Source organism: Mixophyes fleayi, chromosome 8 (genome assembly GCF_038048845.1).
Source record: "Mixophyes fleayi isolate aMixFle1 chromosome 8, aMixFle1.hap1, whole genome shotgun sequence".
Lineage (NCBI taxonomy): Eukaryota > Metazoa > Chordata > Amphibia > Anura > Limnodynastidae > Mixophyes > Mixophyes fleayi.
In genome coordinates, this window is record NC_134409.1 from 7,340,150 (window position 1) to 7,357,306 (window position 17,157).

At 41.2% G+C, this 17,157-nt stretch overlaps 1 protein-coding gene across 5 annotated transcripts in view; it reads left to right on the forward strand.

Annotated features, from left to right (window-relative positions):
- FGGY (FGGY carbohydrate kinase domain containing) overlaps positions 1-10,015 on the forward strand; it is a 158,737-nt gene extending 148,722 nt beyond the window's left edge. For all 5 annotated transcript variants that reach the window (XM_075181756.1, XM_075181757.1, XM_075181758.1 and 2 more), the window contains 2 exons: positions 7,900-7,961; positions 9,662-10,015. In XM_075181756.1, the coding sequence (XP_075037857.1) occupies positions 7,900-7,961; positions 9,662-9,746 (147 nt within the window). In that variant the 3' untranslated portion in view covers positions 9,747-10,015. The remainder of the gene's footprint in view (positions 1-7,899; positions 7,962-9,661) is intronic.
- The last annotated feature ends 7,142 nt before the right edge of the window (positions 10,016-17,157 follow it).

The following is a 17,157-nucleotide window of genomic DNA, read 5'->3' on the forward strand; positions in this document are numbered from 1 at the left end:
CCATTGTTTAACCTATGGTAACCTCAGACCCTATCTGATCCTTAGTTCTTTGTAAGGATATCCTTATGTCTATCCCAAGCATGTTTATATTGCTCTACTGTATTATCCTCTACCACCTCTGATGGGAGCTATTCCTCTTATCCACTACCCTTTCTGTGAAGTCATTTCCTCTGAACCTCCTTCCCCCCAGTGTCAGTGCATGTCCTCGTGTTCTAATACTTCTCTTCCTTTGTAGAATGTTTCCCTCCTGCACCTTGTTATAACCCTGGATATATATGAACATTTCTATCATGTCCCCTCATTCCCTTCTCTGCTCCAAACTATACATATTAAGATATTTTAGTATTTCCGGGTAAGTTTTGTGCTGTAGACCATGTACCATTATAGTTGCCTTCTTTGTACAGTCTGTAATGTATTTATATCCTTCTGGAGATGCGGCCTCCAGAACTGAACACAGTATTCTAGATGAGGACGTACCAATGACCTATACAGTGGTATTATTACTTCTTTATTTCTGCTACTGATTCCTCTCCCTATATAACCAAGCATCTGACTTACCTTCCTCATTGCTTTGTTACATTACTTACCTGCCTTTATGTCACCTGAAATAGTGACTCCTAGATCCCTTTCCTCCTCAGTAGTTACCATTATAGTGCCGGTAATACTATATTTAGCCTTTGGGTTTTTGAGACCCAAGTGCATGATTTTACATTTTTTGACATTAAACTGTAGTTGCCACTCTCTGACCATTTCTTTAGTCTACCGAGATCATCAACAATGCAGGAGTACAAACACTAGCAGCATTCCAATACATATTTTCCAGCAAGACTATCAGGCTATTAAATTGATTGTCACCCACAGGTGTCCATTTCTTAACAATTCGATAAAAATCTGTTGGATTGAATGATCGGATCATAATATCTGTGTTCAGCTTTAGATATTTAGCACAGTGATACTTTACTGCCACCCATTTAGTTTTACCTTCAGATCTGTGAACTTCATCTCTCATAACCATCTGCTGAAAAGATCCTGACTCTGTACACTGTACAGATATCTGCTTACACTGCTGGTGGTGAGTGCCTACACACTGCCACATTTGCCTGACGTTCCATCGTTGATCGTGATTTTTTAAAAAAATCTGATGTGCTTTGGTACAATATAACATGATTGTAGGAGCGTACACACTAATGCATATATGATAGTGCTTAAAGTAGCAAATATTTGGGCAATTGTGCACCTGTTTTATGGAGTATATTTGGGATAAATGCTCTATTGTTTAAAAAACAGCTTGTGCTTGGAAACAATGGACTCAGCATGTTCTGTTTACGTTAGAAGCAGCTGTAGGCTTTAAATGTCCAGACCATCACCTTGTCCCCCTTCCTCTCTGTAGTGGGCTCCTAAGACCGGCTGCGTGAGCTGATTACATATTTACAAAGGCGAGGAGGGGGGGGGCTTCGCGGCTGCTCGGAGTTGGAGGTTAGGACAGGATTATTGTTCAGATGCTTTATTGAATCAGCACAACCGTGTGCCTGAGTGTGGAACCAGACTGTAATAAATTAGGCTTATCGCTGACGAATCAGGGCATAGAATCCATACACTCAATCCATATAATCTGCTGGAGTTATATCAGTGAACCCCGAGGCATCCGTACAACTCTCAGAATGTACTGACAGCGAGGGACAGAACAGACAGATCCCAGGGGGGATTAGCACTGAACTATATCGGTACGTTAAGAAACAGGCTCCCAGATCTGTCAGAAAATTGGTGATAAACGACCAGGTGATTAAACTGGGGGTACAGTATGTGTAGAACACAACGATTAATCACAATGGTTGTCATGGCGACATGAAGAGGAGACACTTAGCAAATGTCAGGTAAAAGGTTCAATGTAATCAATGCTGATGCTGATATTTTCATATTAGTGACCAAAATCGTTGACAAATAAGGCATCTAGGGCTGAAATCACATTTCAGTTGTCGCTAACAATAAATTGGCTGAAAATTAATGTCATTTCACTTTTCAGCTTCAACAAAAATACTTTTGGCGAGCCGTATCGATTGTTTTTTCTTTTGGTAAATCCCTTTAGTAAACTGTAATTTACAGATACACTTTCACAGAACACTTTTGTTTTGCAGCTTAATGTCCCTGTATAGGCCTTTTAAACCCCAGAACATTTTCACATAAAGTGTAAATGTAAAATACATTAGTGTTACTCTAGCATTCCAATGCAACTTTAAAAAAAAAAAATATTATGTGGTATATTTACTAAATTGCGCATTTGAAAAAGTGGAGATGTTGCATATAGCAACCAATCAGATTCTAGTTATTTATTTAGTACATTCTACAAAATGACAGCTAGATTTTGATGGTCGCTGTAGGCAACTAAGAGCAGTGTCGGACTGGGGCATGAAGGGCCCACCGGGGGACTTCAACGTTAGGGGCCCACCAGAAGGGGTGTGGCCAGCCATAATATAGGCAAGAACACAGTCTTGACCTGCCCCTTAGATTGGGCAGAACAGTCACCAAAAATCGGGATTGTCCCACTAGAATCACAACATTTGACAGACTGTCCTACCTGTTCTTGTCATTTTCACCCCCTGTGGCTGCTGGTTTCTTTAGATTCAGCTTGTCTGGGTCCTGGAATGTTGGGGGCCCTATTTGGAACAATAAATTGGTACATTTAGAAAATTCTAACCAGCCCCGGCGTTAAATCAACAGGACCCTCGATTAATACTTTGGCCTTCCTCCAGCCCCAACAATAAAGTAATAGTATTCCTATTTAATAAATAAACCTCTTTCCCTCCCTCAAAACAGCCCTATCAATAGATTAATAGCATTTACATTATTATTATTATTATTATTATCTTTGACTTATAAGGCGCCAAAGGGTGCAGCATAATAAATATACCTATTTCCCACAACCGTCACTGCCATTAAATAATTCATATTCACATTTAAAAAATAGACCTCATGCTTCTCAAACTCAGCCCCACATTCAATTAATAGCCCCCAAACCACCCGTCTTAAATGAATAGTCCCCACTATAAAATCAAATTGCCCCACCATCACCCATTAGTTAGCCACCACCTACCACACATCATCATCATCACCATTTTTTTGTATAGCGCCACTAATTCCGCAGCGCTGTACAGAGAACTCACTCACATCAGTCCCTGCCCCATTGGAGCTTACAGTCTAAATTCCCTAACATACACATACACACACACACTAGGGTCAATTTGTTACCAGCCAATTAACCTACCAGTATGTTTTTGGAGTGTGGGAGGAAACTGGAGCACCCGGAGGAAACCCACGCAAACACAGGGAGAACATACAAACTCCTCACAGAAAAGGCCATGGTCAGTGTTAACCACTGAGCCACCGTGCTGCCCGATATGAGATATACTGAGCGCAAGCTTATTGCCATACAGCTGGTACCATATATAATATGGGTTATACCAAGAGCAGGGTTGTTTTTTCTCTGATTTTGTGAGTTGAGCCAATATTTATGACCGCTTATCAATTCCTGAGGAAGCAGTGATACCAGTGAGGCACGAGGCACTGGCTAAATGCATTGGTTCTTTACAATGTACATTGACCTATGAATGACCAAAAACAACGCACATATTAGTGACACATGGAGATATTCCAAACACTCCCCAGATGTGCGGGACACGTGATACGCTCCTGACAGCAGCCAGCATAGGGCTTTATTTACTCTCTAATGCAGTGGGATATTGTAAAATATCTCCAGATGCAAATATTTACAGCCCTGTCTCCATGGAAACCACAGTAAATATCCACATGTCGGGGATCCGGCGGTCCAGGAACGTGAGGCGTAGATCAGTCAGTTTATTGGAAACCTCGGCTGATCACCTCGGAGTGACTGCAGGAGATTCCCAATAAACTGCTATTTATCACTCAGACAAAACATGATTCACATATAATAATATTATAAATGTTGATGATAATTACTCCTTATAACATATTGCTCATCATTCAGTTGTCTCTATGCTTTCCCTCTCTACCCTTATTTATCTTCGGTGTTCACAGATGTTTCCAATGTGCAATTGTAGTAGCTCCTCCTTACTCTCTTCATTGTGATTGGCTGCACCAGCTGCGACATCCAATCACAGACCACTAACGAAGAGTGCGCCAAATCAGATAACTGCCCCGTGGTGAGAGACTGCGAGGGAGAGATGAAGTGCAAGGGTGAAAAAAAGCAATATAATGGGAGAAAGTGTCTAATGTAATAGTGGTTATGTTTTCACATGTGCTGTAGGGTCTCACCTTTAAGTCCGCAATGACCTTGCGTAGTCAAAATAGGACTTCTGCCTGAAAATGGCAGTTAAAGACACAGAAACACTCTGTTATTGCCATTTGTCTGGACGTGGGAGTGGACCTGTTTATGCCAAGATCCTATATAAATGGACATTCCACAGCGCCTGCTCTTCGCAAAGCCCCCCCAGAGACAGAGAAGGCACAAAGGGAGCACAGTGACCCCAACACCCCCCAAGAGGATGATATTTGTGAACAAGAAAGTTTTACACTCAGTGGTCTCTCTCCGTGTAAAGCTGTTTACAGAGGGATCAGCGGGGATAATTGGGCTGTTTCCAGTCTCCGCTGGTAGCTGAAGTAGTCTCTTATCACAGAAGCCTTGTTCACCTCTTTGTTTCTGCTTAAACCACCACATTACAAGGACCAGTTTGAAGTGCTGAATAAGCCCCATTATGCGCCGCGGACATTAGCGGGGTGTTGTTCTGCGCTGACCCCTCTTACTGGCTACTAAACGCTCCGTGTTTATTTATAGAAGTGCTTTTGTCAAGAACTAAGAAAGAAATGATTTAAAAAAAGGATCTATCGGAATATTTAAGGATTTTTGCAAAGAATGATGTCTTTGTGTGAAACTCTCAGCTCTCGGCCCCTAACAATGTGTCCCTATGTAGAATTTAATATTTAACCTGGACGTGGGTGTTAATAGGGTCGTGTTATGTTTAATGAGCTGTCACAAGTGCCGTGCGTCATGTTCAATCGCATATCCAAGAAATCCAAAACATAAAATAAACCATCGCAGAGACCTTGACATTAGCATCTACTGATTCACAGTGTATGAAACAGAAAACTGATCATTGTGTCATGTGAGCCCCAAACTGCAACAACAACTGGACTGAATCACGGATTTGTACCATTTTCATTTCTGTTTTGCACTTTACTCTGCATGATATTCGCCCACACATTTAAATTGAGAGGGGCAGAGAGTGCAAAATAGAGCAGGAAAACAAATGATGGCTTCAGTTGTCTAACTAGGCAGTCTTAGATTGCAAGCTCTTCAGTTTACTGAGGTCTCACTCTGTTCTTGAGGCATTTTGTTGTCACTATCCATCCAAGACCTATTATTTCTACCATTGCTTTACTTGATGCAACGATGGGTATTTTGCTGGAATAATTTTTTATATAGGAATTCTACATGAAAATGGCAGTTGAAAACTCCGAAACACTCTGTTGCTGTCATTTGGCAGATATCAGAGGTGATTTAGAGTTGGATGTAAAAGATGCCAGTCGCAGTGATATTTCTCCTTATCTATAAGCTTGATGTCATACATAACAATGTTACTGCCTGTATGTACATTTGTACTGAACCACTTCTCTCATTCTATATAGTAGATGTGATTATGATGGTATGTGTTATTCTGTGTGTGCCCAATTCCTATTATACCACACAGCAGTGCCCCCTGATCATATTATACCACACAGTAATGCCCCCAGATCATTTTATACCACACAGTAATGCCCCTAGATCATATTATACCAAACAGTAATACCCCCAGATCATATTATACCCCACAGTAGTGCCCCCAGTTCATATTATACCAAACAGTAATACCCCCAGATCATATTATACCACACAGTAACAAGGGGCAAACGCAGGATTTGTAGAGGGGGTTTCCACACCAGGCCGCCAGTGGGCGTGACCAGCATGCATGGGGGCAGGGTCCAGCCACCTCAATTATACGGTGTCCCAGGCTTGGAGGGGGGTTTCCAGGCACTAAGAACCCCTCCCCCCCTCGGTTTGTCTATGCAGTAATGCCCCAGTTCATATTATATCACACATTTTTTTATGTATGACCCACCTCTGCAGTCAGTGAACGTCTTCAGTTCCGCAATGGAGGAGCTGCTCAGTTTCGGCAATGTTCAGATGCTTTAGCGAAGCAGCTCCGGCTGCCAGATTACACTCACCCGCGAGCCACTTCTGGACCTGTGCTGGGGGTGCCGACCCCTCAGCTAGACAATGGAAGGAGCAGGTCCCCGAAAGAGGAGGAGGGTGACTTAGGGCCTCCCGAGAATGAGCTGGTTGGGGAACAGTATAAGTGGAGGTGGGGTAGCACAGGTCTTATCTGGACAGATAACAGAACACTGGTGGTGCTTCCAGTAGGCTGCTTGCAACCGGCTCTGTCACAGAATGGTATATAAATGTTTATCTCCATATAACTCCATTAGATAAATTATATGGAGAAACTTTAAAATCAGGGTTAGTGCCTTAAAATGTAGAAAAGAATTGTATTATAATTTCTGGGGGCAGTGTACACATATATATATATATATATATATATATATATATATATATATATATATATATATATATATATATATTAAAACAATGTGGAAAGACAACGGCGCTCAGTGCAGACACCAATGATCACGTGTTTAAAACCTGTGCTCAAAATATTAAAGTCACATACATTAGGCTGCTTCCCTTTGATACATCAGCTTGCAGATGTACAATCTAAATACACAAACGAGAAAAAGAAGCGCCAGAACATAGTGTGATATTGCCAAGTCAGAGCAGTGATCAGATTAATTATCAAATTATCCTCGTACCAGATAAATAATATAATTTCGCTTATCTGAGACAATATCCCTCTGCGAACTCCAGATCCTTCTTATGCAGATTAGGGTATTCCAAACTAAAACTCAGATAGAAAATAGCAAACAATAGTGTAGTGCGTTTTTAACAAAAGTGAAACATCATTTAATTCATAAAATTGTATCCATAGACAACAAATCAATGCCCGTACATTGAATAAAATCAATTCAAGCTTATCATTCATCCTTTTGATAAAGTCTAACAGACGAAACGCGTCAGGGATCTTTTTGAGGTGCACTTGTTTTGACTCATCAGCTGAGGACGCATTGTCACCTGCCTGAGAGGGCTGAGGAATCATATCTCCTGTCGGTATATTGATGTAAAGGAGCCAGGATCACCGGTATTTGGCGAGATCTTTACTGGACAGTGGATGATCACAGTGCACAGATAAGCTTGAATTGATTTTATTCAATGTACGGGCATTGATTTGTTGTCTATGGATACAATTTTATGAATTAAATGATGTTTCACTTTTGTTAAAAACGCACTACACTATTGTTTGCTATTTTCTATCTGAGTTTTAGTTTGGAATACCCTAATCTGCATAAGAAGGATCTGGAGTTCGCAGAGGGATATTGTCTCAGATAAGCGAGGATAATTTGATTATTAATCTGATCACTGCTCTGACTTGGCAATATCACACTATGTTCTGGCGCTTCTTTTTCTCGTTTGTGTATATATATATATATATATATATATATATATATATATATATATATATTCCATGGCCACATATTACATGTATAAATGCTCTACACCCCACGGGCGGCTTCTGAGAGCGGATGAACCAGTGTGGAACATTTGTCTGACATTTCCTGTCTTCATGAAAGAACTTATTGTCCTTTGATGTCCTCTATATGGTTAATACTAACCAGTAATAGAAACATATCTAACATTTTATAGTCTCCATTGAGAGCAGCATTATTACTACATGTATCTGGTTTTCTCTGATTCTGGTTCCCCTACACTAACAGGAGGCCATGCAGAAAATGGCGAAAGTTGGAACGATCGTCCTACCAAACCCTGAACACAAAAGGTAACTTTTATATGAATGTGATTCTTTTCCAAACACATTTTATTATAACATCTGTTTTGAATTAACAAATTATTACAAGAGTATGATAGCAGTGATGAGAGTGAACTACTGGTCTCTAAAATGCTTCATTTGGACTAATTTTCTCATAAAAAAAACCTCCCTATTTCTCAATCACTGAAACTAATGAACTGATGTATAAAGCATGGGCGCCACCTGCTGGAGCATTGTGTAATGACATGCACTTTTATATTTGTTTTGTAAAGTTTTATACTTTTTAACCCTTCATAACGAAGTCAGTTTCTAAGCTTAGGGTGCGTTCGATTCTAAGAGAATTACTAATATTTATTTTTTTTAGTTTACCAAAGTAAATTTCATATTATTTCTCCCAGGACAAATAGGATTTTCTTTCTGAGAGATATTGGAATAAATATAATTTATTTTAAGCTAAAATCACAGAAGTTGGGGGGGGTGGGGAATATGCAACTTGAGCCAAAGTTAATGAGAAGATTTATTCACTAACACATCAATGGCAGCAAGAAAATCCTATAGTACTTATCAGAGCAGAGGTGAACATAGGAAGCTCGATGGCCGTTTTGGTGCTTAATACACCTTCTGTTGGGGCTGGTTGGCACCAATAAGCGAAAGTTTGGTGGATATTGTGCACGTACGTGGCCTGGCTTGTTGGTGTGTGTGTGTGTGTGTGTACATGTGTGTGTATGTATGTGTGTATGTGTATATATATATATATATATATATATATATATATATATATATATATATATAAATATTTTCACAAATGAAATAATTTGCTGCCAATTAATTCTATTCGAAAATATAATTTATTTAAATAAATTAATAAAGCATTGTTTCAATTAATACCTTCAGTAATCACCATCCAGATATGGCAAAGACCTATCTCCGGCGAAAACCCTAATTTTTGCCAGAGATGGGGTTTTTCTGGCATTACAAAATGCCAATATAAAGGAGACAGTGTGGGCTGTATGTAATAGAGTTTCTAGTGGTAGCAGATAGGAGATTCTTAATACAACTCTGTCCTGCATCACCCTGGGATTACTCATTGCTGGGGGAAGTCCTTGTGATGTAACTACAGTGATGTCATAGGATTTCCTCTTCCAATGAGGATGCAGCACGTAGAGTTCACTCTGAGCGCTGTTTAGAACGGGGGTACCGGGAACCAAACTGGACAGCTCCTGCTGAGGCCAGATCTGTGAGCGCACTCAGAAGAGCGCTGACAACATTTTCTGACACTGTTATAAAACTGCAGTGTAGACTTAAGAGGTCACAGTGCTACTATTGTAATCCAGTGGGCAGACAGCAAGTACTAATCCCACGCAAAACTGAACCTTCAGTTAAGTAAACCATGTATACATAATATTATTTACCTATCAGGACAGGCAGGTCCCCCAATGTCTGCGGTTGTCTGGTGATGCCCTCCTGGCTCAGCCATAGATGACCAGAACTCTCCCTTGGCAGCTGCATTCACTGGTTTAAGTCTCGTTCTGGCGCATGAGCAGAGCGCATTTGCACAAGATACCGCACATAAGTGGCCTCACAATCCTTGATGAATCAGACCCTATGTTTATATAAGTATTCACACCTCTCATGAATAATATTTGTATTATCATATTGCATACTTAGAGTCATGTATGTGTGCATATCTCACGTTCTTTGTTCTGCAGATTTTACGAGAAAAAGTATCAGGTGTTTCTTAAATTGTACGAGCACCAGAGGGAATACCAGGCTATTATGGAAGGAGATTACTGAGACGACCCCTCATTGTTTTGTTAGAAGACTTCAATCAACAAAATGGAACTGATTATATTTAATTAAATATCTTAAGTATGGCTGTGCAAGAATTTGTATTAACTGTGCAAAGAGCCTAGTACTTTACAAATGTACAACATGGAGAGCATCACTGGTGTATTATACAGCAAATAAAAATGACTGCTACATTTTAAGGGCATCGACTCCTCTAGAGGGCTGCACGTTAAGACTATTTTTTAATTTTTCTTAATAAATATAAACAACAAGAATATATTTTATGTTTTATTTATATTTCACCAGTAATTGGAGATTACCACTGTGGTACAGTAAGTCTCCAGTGTTGTTACTATAGGCCTTCAGCAATGAGGAACTTCCCAAAAGCACTTAAGAATAACCAGACAGACAGCATCAGCCAGACAGCATCAGCCAGACAGCATCAGCCAGACAGCATCAGCCAGGCAGCATCAACCAGGCAGCATCAACCAGACAGCCAGCATCAGCCAGACAGCATCAGCCAGGCAGCATCAACCAGACAGCATCAGCCAGACAGCATCAGCCAGGCAGCATCAGCCAGGCAGCATCAACCAGACAGCATCAGCCAGACATCATCAGCCAGGCAGCATCAGCCAGGCAGCATCAACCAGACAGCATCAGCCAGGCAGCATCAGCCAGGCAGCATCAGCCAGGCAGCATCAGCCAGGCAGCATCAGCCAGGCAGCATCAACCAGGCAGCGTCAGCCAGGCAGCGTCAGCCAGGCAGCGTCAGCCAGGCAGCGTCAGCCAGACAGCGTCAGCCAGACAGCGTCAGCCAGACAGCATCAACCAGACAGCATCAGCCAGACAGCGTCAGCCAGACAGCATCAACCAGAAAACATCAGCAGTACCCACTATGCTGGCAATAGCTGTGATGTCCAGTAATATGTACAGCAGCAATGCCTAGTAATATGCCAACAGTAATGTCCATCAATAAGGCACCAACAGAAGTAATACCCACCAATATGTACAGAAGTATGAACAATGCCCAATAATTGGACTTTGGCCCCATCGGTGGGGAAAGTGACTCCACAGACTAATAACTTCCTATTGTTCCACGCGGTGACACTCATCCTAGACTGCTCAAGCTGTGTGCGCAGTCTATGGCGGGACCAAGTAGTGGCTGCACCGGGGCTCAAGATGCCTCTCTGAGGCGCTGACTTTATAATTAATCCCCAGTAATAAGCCACTAGTAGTACCCAATAATATAATTTATATAATGATAATATAATAAGCCACCAACAGTAGTGTCAAATAATAGTCAGCGGTAGTTGTGATGTAACATACAAAATGCGTAGCCGCGATGTTCATCCCTAATTGAATATGCCCCATAATGAATAACGGTTTCCCCTACTCATGGGTAGAACAAACCGGTCACGACCATCTCTCTACGGTTCAATCAATGGACATCTATATAAGTCCACAGGAGGAGAAACATTGCTGTCACCATGAATAAGCCTTTTCTAAGTCAGACATTCTGACCATCATAATCTGTTCCCTGCCGGAGCGATGTCCACCCGCGTTTAGTAATTGATTTGTTGATTGGGAAAATACATTCAGGAAGAGTTCTCCTGTTCTTCTACCTGCAGCCACAGCTTGTGTCTGGGGTACGTTTCAGTATCTTTTCCCTAAATAGCAAAAGTAAAGTGTCTCAGCCCATTTCCCCCCATTCAATCATGGGAAACAATCATCCTAGGCCCAATATCAGGCTTCCATTGTCGCCATAAAGGAGAGTCCTAAGGACTCATTCATACATAAGCTCTGGGAAAAGGCTCAAAATGCACAAAAACTTGGACACACTTTCGGTACATTTATTTTCATGCCTTTTTAGCACATTTTCTACAAATTGCATTTATACCAATACACTAAACTACACTTCATTTATGTAAAATAGCACAATGTCTCTGTTAACAGTTTAGAGCGCAGCGGTATGAGATAGACCATTAAATGCTAATTGCAAAGTGCATTAATAACGGAGGTTTGTGAACAAACCTAAAGAGCGTCTATCACAGGCTATCGGTGCTCTAAGAAGGCAAGAGAACTCTGGTACAACACATGTAGTCTGTTCTTCCAAGTGAGTTTCTTGACCAAGTTGGTACTAAACTTTCCTGGATCACAGAAAACCTTTTTAAATACACACTATATTAAAAATTACTTCAGATCCAATTTTTGTAACGATTTTACTAACGACTGACAGTCCCGTGATCGTGCCGATTCCTGTGTACACACCTACACGATTTACCTTCAGATCTGTGATCTTCATCTCTCATAACCATCTGCTGAAAAGATCCTGACTCTGTGCACTGTACAGATGTCAGCCTACACTGCTGGTGGTGAGTGTGTACACACTGCCACATCTGTCCAACATCGTTCCATCGATGATCGTGATTATTAGGAAGTTTATAAAACCAAATCAAATGATACAATGTGCTTTGGTGTGATAAAACATAATCGTAGCAGCGTGCACACTATAGACAATATCTGACCAAACTGTTGTTTATCGTGTGATCTGTATGATAACTGCATCAGCTTAAGAAATCCTCAGATAGCGTAATTGGTAGGAAAACAACTCCTCTCCTAGTGGTAGATTCAACCCTTCCAGCTCCAGGCATGATCAGTTACACTCTGATATATTTTATTTTTTATTAAAGATGTTTTCAGCTTTTCATGACTCTCAGGGTATATTGATCAGTCACCCGTAGTGTGATGCGGAGGGAAAGAGAGGTCTACACTATCTGCTCCCAACATGGGATTTACTCTCTCACACTTGTAAGACTTATCCCAGCTTGGTAGTGTAATTCCCCTGGACAGGAGGCAGATCTGACTATTGCTGTCTACATGGGAACCCTTCCCTCCCAATTGCTGCCTGACTTGGGGTAGATGGTTTTCCCTGGCAACCATTTATCCAGAGCCAGCCAAGCAGCTCCGTCATGTAGAAGAGCTCAGAAACTAGCAGGCAAATTGGGATATCATAGATCTCTGCTGCTTTCTTGCACAATGAAAGGAGAACACAGACTTCTCACAATAATCATGAGACACAGAGCCAGAAACTACAGTGACAGTAAGAATCTAATTCCAAGAATGCAACATAATAACAATAATGGAAACTATTTTTATGCAAACTGGCCAGATCCCCCTAAGCAGCTAAATACGGTTATAAAAGGAACATAACGCATATGTGTATTTGAAGAGAAATAATCCACAATGTACAGTCTCCAGAACCCACACGTTGGCCGACGGCCAGCGGGAGCCTGATCTGTTCCACTGGTATCTGCAGGAATGAGACTGTGCCAGTTGGACAATTACTGGGAAAGGATGTAACTGTCAGTCGACGGAAGATGCCCACTGCCCGGACCACAGGCTGCCCACTACACTGAGAAATGTGACAGCATCAACATTGACTTTCACCTCGCTGGATAATTAGTATCACAGAACACTATGGATAAAAAGTAACAACATTAATGTCAGTTCCTGTCCTGGGTCAGTCTGTGCTTATAAAACAAACAAATCGCAAATACTGTGTTTTAGCCAAAATGTTTACTCACCACCTCTATTATCTAAATATCACTGAAATGCAGCTGAAACCACGTTCCCTCCACGTTCACAACTAGGGAGGCAAAAATGTTACAAAGAGAATTAGTAACCAGCTGTCCCCTAAGTCCAAGTTTTATAGATTTCTTCCTGAAAAAGTCTATTTGTCAATATTGATCAACAGCTCAATAATATTTCTCATAGTCTGTGTGTTAGATACAATTATTACCAAATAGTTTTATTGTCTTGGATTTATCAGTTATTGAAGAGGAGTAGTTTAAATGTGGATAAGTATGTTACGATCAAACTCAGCAAACATGACATGCTGAGAATTGTAGTGCTCCAAAGAACCTGAGATAGAACCACGAGTGACTGACTTATACCAGATCAGCAGCAAAGTTCCCTGGAATCTATTGCAAAATGTTGGCAACTATAAATAGTTTTTTATATTACACCCAAATAACCGTTTGCAGGCGCCATATAGGGAGCAGCTAAGACAATGAGTAACGTCTGCAAGCAGAGAGGAGCCTCACCTGTATCTTTAGGTAAGAACTTCACCAAACATGCAACATTTAGATAGATGCCGGGACATAATGGATAAAATCCAGCTAGAATGTGCAATTTTGCTCCTTGGAAAAGCTACGTTGTGCTGCAGTGGAAGTAAATTTAAATTGTGCAAATTAAGCCGCCCAGTATATGTGGACTACATGCAAAAGCAGCCAGTATTTTGCCCAATTGCACAAAAAATCGCATCCTTGTATTGCAGCATGGTTTGTCCAGGTGAAAGTTTGCTTCCTATATCTGAATTTGATCCTAACTAAAGACTTAAAACATAAATTTACTGATATAAAAAATCTCCAGTTGGAGAATTGTCTTAAACTTTGACATTTGAACCGTCAATAAGAATCTCATTGTGCTTGATTCCATATATGTATCCCAATCCATCACAGACAGTATTGCTCAGTCGTTAATGTACATCCACAATAGATATTTGTTGGAGAATAACTGGAAGCATCAGAAACATTTGTAAATTACCTATTTCCTTGAATGGAATTTTCCAAAATTCTAACTATAAGCATTTTTCTTAGAGAACATTTTCCACGTTTCTGGATGTGACAGGTGAGGGGAAAGATGTCTGTGGCGATACTAGAAAGAGAGACACACATCTGCCTGGGCATAGCCCATAGAAAAGACTTAATGCTTTCACTTCCAGTGTTTTGTTACACATCGGTGTAACAAGCATACAAAGTGCCCCCCACTTTACGGCCAATCATTTGCATCCACGTGGAAACCCCCCAATCATCCACCGGTATGTGCTTTGAAGTTTGAAGATTTATTTATGTGAAAAAGCACCATGACTTTCAGGGGCGCACCAAGGATTGTCGGAGGGGGGGGGGGTTTCTCCGTTTTGCCAGCGCTGTCCTATACAGCAGCCGCGGCGCTGTCTAAGAAGCCTCTGCGGCGGTCCTGTATACGATATAGCACTGCCGCGGACGCTTCTTTGACAGCGCCGCGGCTGCTGTATAGGACAGTGGCCACTTAGTTAGCGCTGGGGGGGGTTTCTAGAGACTCAGAAACCCCCCCCCCTGCGTGCGCCACTGACTTTACAACTTCTTTTATCATATTTGTCATGTATTTTTACATCTTTATTTACATTTTGTATAATTTTCTGTGACCTTATTTTGCACATATGCTTGTGCGTATCCTGCACTCTTTTCTGTGTGTCTATATACGGCACATATGTTTTGGCAGAGTGCACTGACGCTCATATTCAAATCAAAACACATCCTGAGATCCGCTTGGATTTGAATACGGATAAAATTGTGCTCAAGTCCTGTTGCCTTTTTTTTAACCGCAAGTTGCATTCGGACTTGAATCAGGCTCAACATGCCTAGGCAAGCACCAGCATCTCCCTGACCACAAATTAGATTTAAATCATGCTTACTACAATGTAATTGTCATTACGGCAGTCTTCCCTCTCGGCTGAGATTAACAGCTGCTATTATGCTGTTATGGACGAGAAGTCTTTTGTTTCACACATAGGGCAGGAAGAGGAAAGGAACTTGGATGGATGTACTCTGGGTGATCTCTATAATGTGGATGTCACCCCCAGCTCCCACCAAAGCAGGTGTCTCCCCTTCATGCAGGACTAGAATGTGGACAGTACAGGATTTCCAGCTTATGACGGGTCCCACCGGGAGGTCAACGGTCGATGCCAAAAGTACACGAGGTGGTAGGAAAAAGTCTGATCATATCGCATGTGAAAATGGGAGTCTGTGCAAGTCTCATATTACCTTACATTCTCTAATTTCAACTAAATTTGGTATAATAAATGCTGCCATGGGTGTAAAGAAAACCCCCAAATCTTAGGCTGAAATGTGCACTGGTTTTGAAGTTAAATGCCTTTAAAGTTGCACTTTTTTAATGAAAAATTTGCTTTTAATGTTTTTTTACATTGCTTTTGTAGCTCACCCGCTTGAGTGAGAGAGTTGGGCAAGGTCTTAATATATTAAACCTCTTTTTATGGGCTTTCTTATGATATATAACACAGCATTGTGTTTCAATAAAAAATTAAAAATATAACATTTTCAAATCCAAATTTTGATTTTCTGAAAAACCCATATTTTTTTATTTTTTGAAAAACATCTCAAAAATTGTTCATACTGTTGTTAGTAAATCCTCAAAGTTTTATTTTGGTGATCATGATGGGATCATCTGCTACAAGAGCTTTTAGTTTCGAGTGACTCATGAAAAACTGTATTTATTGAAGCGCTACACATCTGAGAAAACCAACAAAACAATATTTTTCCAGCTCACTTCATTAGGGGAATGCACGTTCCTCTTCAGGTGTGTTTGGGGACGAGATTCTGCAGACAGCACCTGCTCCCACTTCTGCAAACTTAAGTGGAAAGATACTCTACGTGGAAAGACACATCTATTGTGTTGAATATGCCCGCCTGTTATAGGGACAGGTAAAGTTTGGGTGGGCTTTAATTATTGATGAAAAGGCCCTTGGTAAATAATTTAAGCCCACCCAAACCTTACCTGACCATGGACCATATGTGTCACATTTGAAATAATGGAGTGTTTAATTACAGTGGAGCATCAGACTGGGAGATGTGTACTGGGAGCAGAGAGGAACAGCAGCTTGGAGCAGGGGTGCTGGGAGGGAGATACCCAGCAGACTGGGAGCAACACTGTACTCACAAAAAGAAGCCTCAGTCACCCGGCCAGGCAGAGAAGAGAAGTCACAGCCCATGAGGATGCTGCTGATCTCCACAGGTCAGAGGATCAAGTGATGGGCTCCTCTAATCAGAGCTCAGCACATGCTCCTCTCACCCCTCAGCAGGGTCTGATGAGAATTATTTCCCAGACTCCCCGGCAGCCCAGTCCGAGCCTGCTGTGGTCTTTAAATTGGTTTAGATAAGTAAAGAAGTATAAAGATGGAGGAAAGTGACAGGTACCTTATTGTTTAAACCCATTTAAAAAGGCTAATCATACCTCTAATAAGAAGGGGTTGAGAACTGGACAGCACAGTGGCTCAGTGGTTAGCACTTCTGCCTCACAGCACTGGGGTAATGAGTTCAATTACCGACCATGGCCTTATCTGTGTGGAGTTTGTATGTTTTCCCCGTGTTTGCGTGGGTTTCCTCCAGGTGCTCCGGTTTCCTCCCACACTCCAAAAACATACTGGTAGGTTAATTGGCTGCTAAAAAATTGACCGTAGTCTGTGTGTGTGTATATTAGAGAATGTAGACTGTAAGCCCCAATGGGGCAGAGACTGATGTGAGTGAGTTCTCTGTACAGCGCTGCGGAATTAGTGGCGCTATATAAATAAATGGTAATA